Source organism: Carex rostrata, chromosome 10 (genome assembly GCF_964058835.1).
Source record: "Carex rostrata chromosome 10, lpCarRost1.2, whole genome shotgun sequence".
Classification (NCBI taxonomy): Eukaryota; Viridiplantae; Streptophyta; class Magnoliopsida; order Poales; family Cyperaceae; genus Carex; species Carex rostrata.
The window spans coordinates 6151495-6166616 of NC_135927.1; the positions used below are offsets into that span (position 1 = coordinate 6151495).

Here is a 15122-nt window from a genome sequence, read left to right on the forward strand (position 1 = left end):
ATATTCTCTAATAAGAAGTCTGAGCTCTGTCATTGAACAGTTAAAAACCAGTTTAATGGGCCGTTTTTTTATTAAAAAAAAACGAGTAGCTCGGTTTTAAAAGCCCGGTTTTCATGTTGGTTATTTACTTTTGTACAACTTTTTTCTGGCATTAAATATGAGAGAGAAGAAATTGTATTGGCTAGCTTCTCAAATCCATACACCATTACATGTGAAGTCAGTAAAGTAGATGATATGCTAGAATATATTTTATTCTATGAAATGTACACATAATTAAGTCTTCAAAATATTAGATATTCAAAGAGAACAAATTATATATGTATATATGATTGTAACGTCTCAAGAAGCCAAGTTGTGCTTAAACTAAACTATATATATTTTTGTGTTTAATTATCTTCAAAGTAATAATGATCGCTATTTTATTTTTATTCTAATTCTCATTGACACTAGGTTTCATGCCTGGAGAAGTGCTTCAACAATGTCACAACCTGAAAATTAAAGGAAATGAACAAAAACTAAGGAAAAGTGATGAGCATATACAGTTGAATCAAATCAAATGGTCATTATTATTGTATATGTTTTTCCTATTTCAACCCTCGGCAATCACAAAATACAATATTTTCACATATTCAACCTCTATAATTATAAAACTGTACAAATAGTCCTTAAAAAAAAATCCGAGCTTAACCTCATCATGCATAACCATGCAATTATGTAAACCAGAACTTCAAACAATCGACAAACTTTAATTTAAAATTTTCAAATCTGAGTTTATCTATTGTGCCCAAACAAAAGCTTATCAAAAACTCAACCATATAGCGTATCAATTTCAAAAACCTAACACAATGATCCTAGATTAACCAATTTGTTTTCTGGGTACTTCTCTTTCAACAAAAAGAAAAGAGGGAAAAAAAAAAAAAAAGAGCATGCAAATCATCAAGTTGTCTTGCAAAAACAAAAAATATATATATTACAAGAAAAAATCCATTACAAGTCAGCAGTTACAGGATAATTAAACACCATTAGAAGTTCAAAAGAAAACGATGATCACACCTTTTCTTGTCAGCCATTGCCAGCAATCACGGGTACCGTACATACCAGTTTGAAAACATAACAGCCATTGCTAATAAATCTAGGTACTGTATATGCCAGCCCTATGATAAAGCAAGTTAAGATGCAAAAACCATGGGTATAATTTGCATGCTGCGCAAATCCAAAATATGATGATCTATCAGCAAAGAAATGAAGAGGCTGAATTTACAGAAAAATCTGAAGAAACTGATATAATCTATCAACAAATCCAGGTCGGGTTATGGGACCAAAATCTGGTAAGCCCTCTTTATTTAGACCAGTTTTGGAACTCAGCGATTCATGGAAAGATACCAAATTAAACTTCAGCACACATGCCCAAAAGTGCTACTTTTAGATACTAATTACGAGCTTTAGCATTGAAATTACAAAACAATTCACTGTCAGTGCCTATTGATATCACCATCTAAATACATACACACCTAATATTGAAAAATTCAAATTTAAGATCACTATAAATTTTCTGTTCACTGGAAATAAAGTAACAAGTATCAATTAAGAATCTTAATTCCAACACCAACAAGGATTTAATCATATCAGTTGGAACATACAACAGGTTATACTTGTGGTATCATCACCTAGGTTCAAAGACAAAATGCATGAGGCAGGGAAATTAGTTAGCTATAGTACCTTGAGGCAAAGTGGCAGCGCGACATAGGAGAAGAAGCGCGACGGAGGGCACATTTTTCATAAAACAAGTGCTACTTAGTACTCATTTTATATTTCGATATAATAAATAAGCACAAAATACACACAAATGGTTAAACTAAATAAAAAAAATCCTTCTGATATTAAGACTGAGCAATTGAAATTATAATGCAAGTATTCTAACAAAAATCAAGGTAATTGACAAATTTGCAATGCAAACCCTTCTGAACAATTTGACGATTAAAATTTAGATTAATTAATACTGAAACCTGGAAAAAAAAATAAGGATTTATTAAATTAAAAAAATATCACCTTCTGAACTATTCGATTAAAATTAAGATTAATTAATACTGAAACCTGGAAAAATAAGGCTTTATTAAATTTGAAAAAATAAAAAATTCATACCATAATGAATATGACAAGTGAAATTGACCCAAGAGAGCTGCTTCTTTCCGAGTGTACCAGTGATCTACTCCATTCAACTCGAGTTGCACTGTTAGAAAGAAAACCAGAATAATGAACTCTTCCGCTATTCGACCCTTTGATGGAATAGTGGAAGATGCTAATCAAGAGGTTATTCCATACTGCTATTTGACATTTGGCACGAGATTAACTAGAATAGCAACTATTCTGCTACGCCATTCTAAATTTCAGTTGCCAAACAACCACTAATATTTGAGATAAGGACGGATACATTTTTATTTTAAGTTATGTTTGGTGCATCATGGACCATATGAATATAGCATCTGAGTTAACCAAGGCAATCTCCAAATGCCTTCTTAAATTAACCAATTACCAATTCACAAACCAATTGTCTTGCTTAGAATTCAAGGCCTGTGCTGATCAATACCACACAAAAAAAAAGAAGCAAGAGAATAGTAAATCATACATTAGAGAACTAAACTTTTGAACTAATACTATTTTTTTTTAATATACATCAGCACAAATTGTCCTACAAGAGTAGGGTGTGACTACACTTTCACCATAATCAACACTTACAACAATTAAGATTATTAATAGCTATTGGTTTTCATCTTCATCTTTTCTAACATCTCTCATTTCAGAAATAAGTTTCTTCATTTTATCCGGACTCTCATGATTGCTAACTGCATTTAGAAGAATGTGAAACGTGACATCATCAGGCTTAAGGCCTTGCTTCATCATCTTCTTGGCCAAATGTAGAGCCTCACTCATTCTGTCATTTTTACAATAGCCATTGATTAAGATACTGTAACTATGTTGGTTGGGCTTAATGCCTTTTATAGCCATCTTTTTTAATAAAACTTCTGCTTCATTGATATTTCCCTCTAGCACATAACCCTGCAACAGTGTTGTGTAAGTGATTACATCAGGTTTCACCCCTCTTTCTTCCATAGAACCGACCAGCTTCTCTGCTTCATAAGTTAATCTTTGCTTGCATAAGGAATCTATTAACGGATTGAAAGTCACTACATCAGGTGAAATGCCTTGATTTACCATATCGCGGAATACCCCAATGGCACGGTTCCAGTCACCAACAGCAGAAATCCCATGGATAATAGAACTGTATGTGACAACATTTGGCATCACCCCTCTCTCCCTCATCTCCTCAAGAAGCTCCAAAGCATGCAAGAAGGCCCCCTTTTTGCAACAACAATCTATTAAGGTATTATACGTGATCTCATCTGCTTGTAGCCCAGAGCCAACTAATTTGTCATATATTTCAAAAGCCTTGTTGATATCACCAACTCCACAAAATCCAAGAATGAGACCATTGTAGGTATAGACATCGGGAGCAACTTCTTTCGCAACCATTTCATCAAACATTCTGAGAGCACTATGAGTGTTACCCTGGCTACACAGACTATGAATGAGAATGTTGTACGTGATCACACCTGGTACAACACCTTTAGCAGCCATGTCATCAAACATCCTCAAACCGCTATCTGTGTCACCCTGGCTGCAGAGACCATGAATAAGACTGCTGTAGGTACGCAAATTCGGAACAAGTCCACAAGTAGGCATTTCTTCAAACACCTTCCGTGCTGTGATAACATCACCATTTTTGCACAGGCCATCAATGAGAATGGTACAAGTGATCACGTTGGGCCACACTTTTTGAGCAGCCATCTCCTTAAAGACCTCTACTGCCATATCAATTTCACCCTCTTTGCAAAAGCCATGAATTATACTGTTATAAGTAATAACATCAGGTTTGCAATCACCTTCTTCACCTGCCATCTTACGACACAAGTCAAGCCCAAGTCTGGTTTCACCAATGCTGCAAAGCCCTTCAATAAGCGTGCTGTAAATGATTAAATTTGGAGTGCAACCCATGAGAGACATTTTAGCAAACACCTTAACTGCAAGCCCAATCTGTTTCAATCCACAGAATACCTTGATCAGGGAGCCGAACATGATTGTATTAACACCACATCCTTCTCTCAATGACAGGCCAAGCACACAGAATCCGAGATCTGGTCGACCCATGCGACGACAGCAATCTATGACAAGGCCAAAGGTATGTATGGTGGGAGAGACGCCTCCATCTCTGGTACGCTTCAAGTGGTTAAATAGGTTGAGTACGGTTAAGTAGCGGCTGGAGTGCTTAGTTTTAGAAATTGAGAGAAGAAGTTTGTTGATGGTAACAATGGATGGCGAGTGATTTTGTGGGGAGAGGAGGCGATGGAAGAGAGACACAGCCTCTGATAGCTGAAGGCTCTCTCCAGATTGAATGCGTTGTTGTACCATTGTCTCCAGGTGAGGAATGAAAGGTTTGGCAGCCTTGGCCATGAATAAATAAATCCCAAGTTAAATGTGATGTGATGGTTTAGTGCGAAGCTGCTTCGGATCTTTAGATCGGAAGCATTCCAACTCCAACCACATTGGAGAGATGGGTTAATTTGGGCCTAGTTACAGTTACAAGACAAAAGCCCATGAGATTGGAATATCTATATTGAAAAGCCTAGACAAATTATAAAACTTTAATACCACATGAATCGCACACCAGTGAGAACTTCATATACCTTAATTGTGCCAGTGCTTGTTTTCGTATTATTACCACATGGGTTGTATATCAGTGCGCTACAACACAAAAATTAACACCTGAGAATTGAAAATTAAACAATTTATTAGTATCTTTTAACTTAAACTTTTAATAATTTAAATTTTAAATGCTATTTTTTTTTGTCTTAAAAAATTTCTAACCGAACAACAACAAAAAAAAAAAAAAAAACTTTTTTAGTCATATCAGAGCACTTGGTCAATATGCATATTATTAACAATTTTCTATCCTGGAAAACGAATCGGCAGTTGTCTCGTTTATGCATAATATTATATTGGTTTATATGAATGACATCATGAAGTTCAACTGTAATGGTGTGCTATTCAATTTCTTCGCACGAGTAATGAAGAGGTTGACAATTGAAACGATCATTCTTTTAACTTCGCACGAATCCCAAAGCACAAATAATACTAGCCCCCTGCGTTATCTCGAATAGGTACCGCCTGAGAAAATCTGAGCCGTCCGTTTCAATTTGCTTGAGTCAGATACCTGGAGGGAGCAGTATTATTTGTGTTTTGAGATTCGTGCTAAGTTAAAAATTGCAATCTTGGGCTGTCTGATTTAATTGTACTCACTCAGGTAACCTGAGGGGATGAGAATTCGTTCAAATATGTCATGCGTTCTGGGTACATGTGTTTATTTTGTTTGCGCTTTAATCTCTTTCAGAACGTCAGATCTACAAGGAAAGGTCGTGATTAAACATCAGAATTAATTGTAGAATCAAATTAATATCAAGATTCAAGACATTCAATTGATATCCATATCAAACGTCATTTAAATTGCACATTATATTCAAAAAGATTTGATCATTATTTGAGGAAAAATTGTGTTTGGAAAATAAATCAAAAGTAACATATTGAAAAATTAAAAATGTAGTCTCTTTTAGTTTTTATTTTTTTTCAATGTAAATTTTGAAATGCTACTTTACAAAAAAAATCTCTATATAAAATTCCAACCGAATAAGAATCAACAAACTTTTAAATTTGTGTTAGTACTCACAAATCTTAACAGTACTAACACAAATTATTAGTGGCTCAAATGCACATTTGTTAAAAACAACCCGCACATTATAACATTTTGATAGAGTCGAAGAAAATGATTTAGAAAGAGAACTTTTCAATCATCAGCTAATTACCAAACAAGATGCAAACAAGCATACACACAAAATGATAGGAAATACTGGTAGACTCACAATTGGTGACAACTATGGTAATTTATTTCAAATGACAAGTATTTCATTTGAATCTAATTCGGACAAAATGAAATTTTCAATGACTTGAATAACACAAAGTATAATTAACAAAAATGAGCTCAAGTATTGGACTGCTCAAAAATTTGAATTTAGTTCAAACCAGTACTGGACTGCTCAAATGTTGTGTGTTGTCAGCTGCAAATTTTACAAATAAGACCTTGTAAACATTTACAAATAAGTCAAGATTAGAAAAGCATGAATTAGGCTACTAAATACTGGAACTTTATTACTACTGTAGAGAATTATAAATTAGGCTATATGTGTACAAAGTTCAAATTAACAATGACAAAGATAAAAGTACAAAAAACAACTTACTGGTATTGTACTGCTACAATAGAAGATCTTAGTAGTTGTATTTTGCTTGGAGTAGGGGTGTTCATCGGTTCGGTTCGGTTTCAACCGTACCGAACTAAGAAAACCAAATTTATAATTCGGTTTTAAAAATAGAACCGAACCGAACCAAACCGATTTAGCATTGCAACCGAAACGAACCGAACCAAAGTTTTATTTTGGTTTGTTCGGTTTGTTTGGTTTGTTCGGTTCAAACCGAAATATATTAATTTTTTATTTAAAGCAATTGATTTATAATAAACCGAAGTATATTAAGAAATAAATCGGGATATTAAGAAATAAACCGAAATATTTAAAGTAATTAATTAAGGAATAAACCGGGGTATTAAGAAATAAACCGGAACGGTCCGGATCAAATTCATAATATATAAAAGTTCGGTCTGTTCGGTTATTTCGGTTTTGAAAATTCCAAACCGAATTGAACCGAAGTTATAATTCAGTTTTAAAAAACAAACCGAACCGTTAAACCGAAAAAATCAAACTGTTTGATCCAAATTAATTCGGTTTGGTTCAAAACCGATTAAACCGGACCCAATGAACACCCCTAGCTTGGAGATACTCTTAAGAACCTACTATGTAAATTACACATAGAATTAAGACTGAGCTATGAATTACAATGCATTCCAACAAAAATCAAGGTCTTTGACAAATTCATTATGCAATCCCTTGTGCACTTCAAAATAAACATTGATTTATTCTTTAACCTGGACCAAAGCAATGGTTTCTTAAATTTTAAAAAATTGGAGATTAATACCTTAACAAAGTACAGCGAGAAGTGGAATTGACCCAATAGAGCTGCTTATTTCCAAGAGTACCCCTAATATTTGAGATAAGGACAGATACAATTTTAATGTAAGTTATTTTTGGTGCATCATGCACTAAGTTAACCAAGGCAATCTCCAAATGCCTCCTTGAATTAACCAATTACTGATTGACAAACAAAATATCTTGCAAAGAATTCAAGACCACTGCTGACCAAAACAAATTTTAACAAGAGAAAAATAAAATCATACATTAGAGAATTAAACTTTTGAACTAATACATTTTTTTTTTTAATATACATCAGCACACATGTTGTCCCACAAATGTAGGGGGATCACTAAGCACTTTCGCACTTGCACACCAAATTCACCATAATCAACACCTAAAACAATTAAAATTATTGATGGCTATTGGTTTTCATCTTCGTTATTTCTTCCATCTCTCATCTCAGAGATAAGTTTCTTCATTTCATCCGGACTCTCATGATTGCTCACTGCATTTAGAAGTATGTCAAAGGTGACATGGTTAGGCTTAAGGCCTTGCTTCATCATCGTCTCAGCCAGATGTAGAGCCTCACTCGTTCTGTCATTTTTACAATAACCGTTGATTAATATACAATAACTGTGTTGGTCTGGCTCAATGCCTTTTAAGGCCATCCTTTCCAATAAAACTGCTGCTTCATTGAGATGGCCCTCAAGCACATAACCCTGCAACAGTGTTGTATAGGTGATTACATCAGGTTTCACCCCTCTTTCTTCCATAAAACCGACCAGCTTCTCTGCTTCACAAGTTAATCTTTGCTTGCATAAGGAATCTATTAACGGATTGAAAGTCACTACATCAGGTGAAATGCCTTGATTTACCATATCGCGGAATACCCCAATGGCACGGTTCCAGTCACCAACAGCAGAAATCCCATGGATAATAGAACTGTATGTGACAACATTTGGCATCACCCCTCTATCTCTCATCTCCTGAAGAAGCTCCGAAGCACGCAAGAAGGCCCCCTCTTTGCAACAACCATCTATTAGGGTATTATATGTGAACCCATCTGCTTGAAGCCCCGAGCCGACTAATTTGTCATATATTTCAAAAGCAGTGTTGATATCACCGAGCCCACAAAATCCAAAAATGATACTATTGTAGGTAGAAACACTAGGAACAACTCCTTTTGCAACCATTTCATCAAACATTCTGAGAGCACTAGTCATGTTACACTGACTACACAGACTATGAATGAGAATGTTGTAGGTGATCACATCTGGAACAACGCCTTTAGCAGCCATGTCATCAAACATTCTCAAACAGCTATCAGTGTCACCCTGGCTGCAAATACCATGAATAAGACTGCTGTAGGTATGCAAATTGGGTACAAGTCTACAAGCAGGCATTTCTTCAAACACCTGCTGTGCTGTAATAACATCTCCATTTTTGCATAGACCATCAATGAGAATGTTACAAGTGATCACGTTGGGCCACACTTCTTGAGCAGCCATCTCTTTAAAGATCTCTACTGCCATGGCAATGTCACCCTCTTTACAAAAGCCACGGACTAGGGTGTTGTAAGTAATAACATTAGGTTTGCAACTACCTCCTTCTCTTGCCATCCGATGACACAACTCAAGCCCAAGTCTGGTGTCACCAGTGCTGCAAAGCCCTTCAATTAAAGTGTTGTATGCGATCACACTAGGAGTGCATCCCATAAGAGGCATTTTAGCAAACACCTTAGCTGCAAGCCCAATCTGTTTCGATACACAAAGTCCCTTGATGAGGGAGCCGAACATGATGGTATTAACACCACATCCTTCTCTCAAAGACTGACCAAGTAGACAGAAAGCGAGATCTGCTCGACCCATGCGGCGGCAACAATCTATGACGAGGCCGAAGGTATGGATATTGGGAGAGACGCCTCTATCTCTGGTATGTTTCAAGCTATTAAAGAGGTTGAGTACGGTTGAGTAGCGGCTGGAATTCTTTGTTTTAGCAATGGAGGCAAGAAGTCTATTGATGGTAAAAATGGAAGGTGGGTGATTTTGTGGAGCGAGCAGGCGATGGAAGAGAGACACGGCCTCGGGCAGCTGGAGGTTCTCTCCAGCTTGAAGACGATGTTGTACCAATCTCTCCAGGTGACGAGCCAAAGGTTTGGCTGAGTTGGCCATGTTAAATGTGATGGTTTAATGTTCAATGTTCTTCGCAGGAAGAGATTGTTACAGTCAGGGGCAGATTCAGGATTTGAATTTAGGGGGGGGGGCGAATTGCCGAAAGACGAAAGAACAACTTATGATTTGAATTTGGGAGGTGCCAATCGGTATGCATCTGTAAAAAATCATATGAAAATGTGCGCTTAGACTATATATATAAGGAACATCCTAATTTTATGGGGGGTGCCTGGCCCCCCCTCTCACCCCCTTGGTTCCGCCTCTGGTTATAGTAGGAAGTAGGAAGTGAAGCCCAAGTGCCTAACATAAAAAGAGGGAAGAGGCTGGAGGATGGGGATATTATCGGATCTAAGATCCGAAATATTCCAACTGCATCGGTTGTTCAATAAAGAAAAAATAGAAAAATTGGGGTTAAGTTGCAGTTACAAGAGAGAGAAGAGTCGATGCGGTTGGAATATCAAATATGTATCTTGTGTTGTGTCAATGCAATACTGTGGTTGTTTTTTTTTGGTTAATTTTTCGTGTATTTTTGAAGAGTTGTTGAATTTCTTATTTATTTCACTATTTTTAGTTTTATCTCACATATTTCTTAATTTTTATTTTTATTTTTCTCTTCTATTTACTCTTTGAATTAATAATTCACAATTAAATATTATCTAATTTATTTATTTTTCATTATATTGATATTCTTTCTTTTTTATTTGAATTTTACAAAGAGCATTATTGTTGTTCATCCTCATGACTCTTGAGTTGAAGTTTTGATGAGAGATTTTTGTGCCAGTTGCAAGAAGACCAGTTGCAATTTAAATTCAAAACTTGCACATAAATCTTGCAACAATGCATTAAACATATTTGATTGTGACTCTTGAAGACCGGTCTCAATCAGAGGAATCAATTTAACCTATCAACGCAGTACAGAGAGAAAAATAAATACAAGTTTGACAAAACCAAAATCTAGATTTCTCATTTCTCTCAATTTATAAATAAAAATATTATTTCAAACAAATAATCACAAAACAAGATGCGATGCTAAAACATGACCATTAACTGGCGTGCAATTTTTCACCAAACATAACTTTGCTCTTCAAATGGCTGAAACAGTGTAAAGAAAGTAGGGAACAGTAAAGGAAAAAAGTTAGTACAGTTATGAAGCAAATTTAAATCAAAGAGAAAGAAATAAGCGACCCGGTTTGGACCTATTTCTTCTTTGAGGTATAGCACTCTTTTCTTTGCAAAATTTAAATCAAAGAAAAAAAATAAGGGTACAATGGGAAACAAATAAATTAGAAATATTTAATTGTGGGTTATTAATTCAAAGGGTAAATAGAAAAAAAAAATAAGACTTGAGAGATGTGAGATATAACTAATAGTAAAGAGTAAATAAGAAATTAAACAACTCTTGAAGGGTACACGAGAAATTAACCATTTTTTTCATGTGTTAATTGTGTTCGCTCGTTGATCTTTTTAAGTCCATCAGATCTTGAAAGAATGGTCGTGATTGAAGATCATAATTAGTTGTCAAGAGTTAAATTAATATCTAGACCATACGATTGAAATTAAGATTAATTAATACTGAATAAAATCAAACAATAAATCAAACATTTAAATTGAATAATGAAATCAAATATTTAATTGAAATAAAAACAAAACAACAAATAAAATGTTACATTTAAATTGAATAATAAAACATTTAGTTCAGAAAAGTTCTCATCAACAATCTGTATTAAAATAAAAAAAATCCTGTACAACGTATAGAAATTGTTAATACTGAAAACCGGACCTATCAGAATACAATCAAAGCATCACAAAAGCATCAAACCAGTCTATCAGAATACACCAAACCAACATTTAAACTTGACAGAAGTAACTCATTTGCAGTGAGAAAAAGCACATGAATCTAATGGGAACTGTATAGATCAAGCCCTTGCAGTGGCAGAGCACGAACCGAACCACACAAATGAAGGCACACTATACAGAGCAGCCAGGGATAAATTGAATCCTTGAATCATGTGCTGGTAAAAATCACCACAAAGACCACAGACGTTGGATCTGCATCCAACAGCTGAGGGACAGCTGAAAACACTGTTCTTCACCATTGTTGACCTATTATATGTTCAAGATTGAGGATGAATCAGTAAAAAGCTACTTGTCCTAAAAGATAAAACATAGCATCAGAAACCAAATTAATCATCATAGAAGTAGCCTTTGCAAGTTGTTGTGCTTTTTTACATTTGCAAGTTATTGAATTCGCAAATGTTTATTTTTTTTCCCTTTTTTTTATCTTACTGAAGTTACTGGTACTGTAACATGTTTCAATCTGTTCTTGCAAGAGAAAATAGCCAAATCAGTAAAAAAATAAGTGTTATTTTTAGCGTTAATTGAACAATATCTTACTTACAAAACAAACTACTAAATTGTGCAACACCAATCAATCAAGAAGTTTCTCATAATTTCTGCTGACATATCCAATATCTTGCAAAATTTATATGCCGCAAATTTTGGTGTATAATTCACTAATCACACACAATTATAGAAGAAATTGACTTATCAGCTGCACCACTTACCGTTGCACCTTGCTTCGGAGCATCCAACAAGTAGGTTATGGCATCCTATGTTATGACCTCACCTGGAATAAGCAATGGAATACCAGGTGGATATGTGCAAATTAATTCACCACATGTCTTACCAATGCTATCTTCTATGCTCACTCTTCTTCTTAGTAAAGAATCCATCTCTAGGAGTCAATTCCATTTGACTACTCTCAAATGGTTCAAATGAACCATCTCTTTCATTACATATTATCTTAAGAGTTTTCATGAAAGAATTTATCTGACAAATGCTTTAACCCTAGAATAAGCCTCTCTAGATCCATGTCGGGTCCCTAGGTTAAAAGCAAAGGTCAAAGGCCAGGTTCCAACAATTTCTGAAACTATCTTATAGTATTCATATTATATATTGTCAGAAACATGACCCGATAACCAAAGACGTGAGGTCCCAACAGTTATATGCAAAGGATCCATTTCGTAGAAATTTAAACCAAAACTAGATAAATCCAGTAGAGCAATACCCAGTATTTCTTGAAGGCCAAATCCAAGGTTTGGTCAAATATTTTTGTGTCATGACCTAACTGAGCCCTAGAAGCATCTTAAGAGGCAAGAAAGAGATAACTGGGGCTTGAGCTTTGAAGCAATTGAAGACATCTGCTAACCTGACCCGGATCAACTAAATCACCTGATAAATGTAGCATCAAAGATTGGGTCAAGGAAGAAAGCACCTTGTGTATGGATTGCACTGCTACATAAACACCTTGTTCTAAAGCTGATCTTGGAAAAGCCTTGTTAAACCGAAAGTGGGCCCCGTGAGCATCATCAGCAATTACTGAGATACCCAAACTGTGGCATATACTCACAATTTATTCCAAATTACTACAGATGCCAGGATATGTAGGAGTGGTCACTAAAGCAGCTCCTACTTTACTATGTCCATCTCTCTCTACTTCTTGTACTGCCCTTTGTACCTCTGATGCACTGACCCCACCAGCAATATCCCAATCAAAGTTATAAACTGGCATGATATATTTTGGTACTGCGCCAGTCAGCACCATACCAGACGTGGCTGACAGGTGTGATACCTGGGTTACATGTAGCCATTATAGCTGCATGGACCCCACAGGTGCTTCCATTCATGAGAAACCAAGTGTTGCGGGCCCCAAAAAGCTGGGAAGCCAGATTCTGTGCCTCTAGTATGAGGTAAGAAGAGGTCATCCAGCTCGGGCAATTCGGACAGGTCATGGACAAATGGATGTGATCCGATAACTATAAGAGACAAAAGAGAAGGTGGTGATGCCTTATCCTGGTTGTGGCAGGGGAAATGGAAGCATGTGACTTGTTCAATGGCAGTAATTTAATTTTTAAAGAAGCAATTCACAGTGGCTTTGTAGTAGGTAAGACAAATTTCATCCTATGACAAGTACCAATCTGAATATTGACAAATAATTAATTTGTTAACAAAAAAAAAATCGTACCACATTACATATATGGTTAGTCATCATGGTATCACACTACATACATGGTTAGTCATCATGGTATCAAATTCAAGGTTTACAGATTATCCCTCATGACTTTTTTGTTTTTTTAAATGAATTTGCAAAAATGGAAAAAAAAAAATACCATCAAACACCTTCTGACCATCATAAAATAAACCATGACTGGTCTCCCTTTTGGTCCGTACCAGAAATTCAAAATCTTTCAATCAACATTTTTAACCAGGAATATCCAAATGCCTCCTTGAATTAACCAATTACCAATTCACAAACCAAATGCCTTGGATAGATTTCAAGAGCTGTGCTGACCACAACAAAAATAACAAGAGAAAAATAAAATCATACATTAGAGAACCAAACTATTGAATAAACAAAATCCAAGAATGAGACTTGTAGGTATAGATATCTCGAGAAACACCATTCGCAAGCATTTCATCAAACATCCTAAGAGCACTATGAATGTTACCCTGTCTACACAGACTATGAATAGTGCTCTGAGGATGTTTGATGAAATGAATGAGAATGTTGTCGGTAAGCACATCTGGAACAACGCCATTAGCAGCCATGTCGTCAAACATCCTCAAAGCACTATGTGTGTCACCATGGATGCAGAGACCATCAATTAAGAGCACATACCGTCAGAGGCATTTTAACAAACACCTTAGATACGGATAACACTTTTATTATCCAAGGTCTTTGCAGTTTGCAGCCCTGATCTTTAATAACAGTGTTGTAAATGATAAAGACTTGAATTAGGTGCACATCCCTGATCACTTACAACACTGTTATTGAAGGTCATTGCAGCCCTGGTGACATCAGACTTGAATTAGGAGCACATCTCATGAGAGGCATTTTAACAAACACCTAGGTGCAAAAAACACTGTTATTGAAGGTTTTTGCTGCGGCGACACCAGATTAGGGCAAGAGAACACCAGATTAGCTGCATCATTGCATGCCCTCCGTTATTTATTTGTAGATATGTTTTAGAGGAATGGCGGCTGAGGAAGTGATTTTATAGTTGCAGTTTAGTTTTATGGGCCGTGTTTGGGCTATGAAAATCAGGCCTCGCCAACACAAAAACAGTTGCTAATAAAATAAAATAAAATAAGAGTGAGTTTATGGTAACATGCATAGTACGATTTGGTCGGTGATACTGTTCAATATTTTTTTTTTCAAAATTCTAAAAGTCGATCTGCACTGTTCAACATATTTTTCATATGAATATGTATTTGTAGACTGAATTTTATATTTTTTAGAATTTTTTTACTATTTTTAAAAATAGATAGAAAATCACTGTTTTTTATGATCCAAAATTTTCAGATCAAGTGATTTTCTACTTATCTTAAAAAATAATAAAAAAATTCTAAAAATATAAAATTCGGTATACAAGTACATATCCATATAAAAAATATGTTGAACAATTCAAATCGACTGTTAAAATTTTAAAAACAAAAATACTGAACAGTATTACAAATCAACCTGTGATATGCATAGTACCATAGACTCACTCATAAAATAATCTGAATCCATTTGTCTTAAAATTGTTCCCGGGGTGGTTTGTCAATCGTGGGCCAATACATATTCCAAAATCCTCTTATAAATTTGTCTTTTTCCAAGAGATAAATTGAATCTCTATGGCACGCCTGCGGTTGTCTCATTCATGCTAAAAGGTTTGATCAAAAGAAAGAAAAAATGTTAGACGTCAAGTTATGCTGACACCGGCAGTCTAATTTTCTCTTTTTTGAGAAATTTAGATCTATACACATCATAAATATA

At 35.3% G+C, this 15122-nt stretch overlaps 1 protein-coding gene and 1 pseudogene across 4 annotated transcripts in view; both read right to left on the reverse strand.

Moving 5' to 3' along the window:
- The window catches only part of LOC144560466 (uncharacterized), a 28914-nt gene extending 24381 nt beyond the window's left edge, over positions 1 to 4533 (reverse strand). Inside the window, exon 1 of one of the 4 annotated variants that reach the window (XM_078309670.1) lies at positions 3173 to 4533. In XM_078309670.1, coding sequence (XP_078165796.1) covers positions 3173 to 4509 — 1337 coding nt within the window. In that variant the 5' untranslated portion in view covers positions 4510 to 4533. Of the gene's footprint in view, positions 1 to 2709 lie in introns of all 4 variants that reach the window. The other 3 variants (XM_078309669.1, XM_078309668.1, XM_078309667.1) reach the window with 3 other exon arrangements.
- A 6541-nt stretch (positions 4534 to 11074) lies between these two features.
- Positions 11075 to 13207, reverse strand: LOC144560805 (uncharacterized; annotated as a pseudogene).
- Positions 13208 to 15122: the final 1915 nt, after the last annotated feature.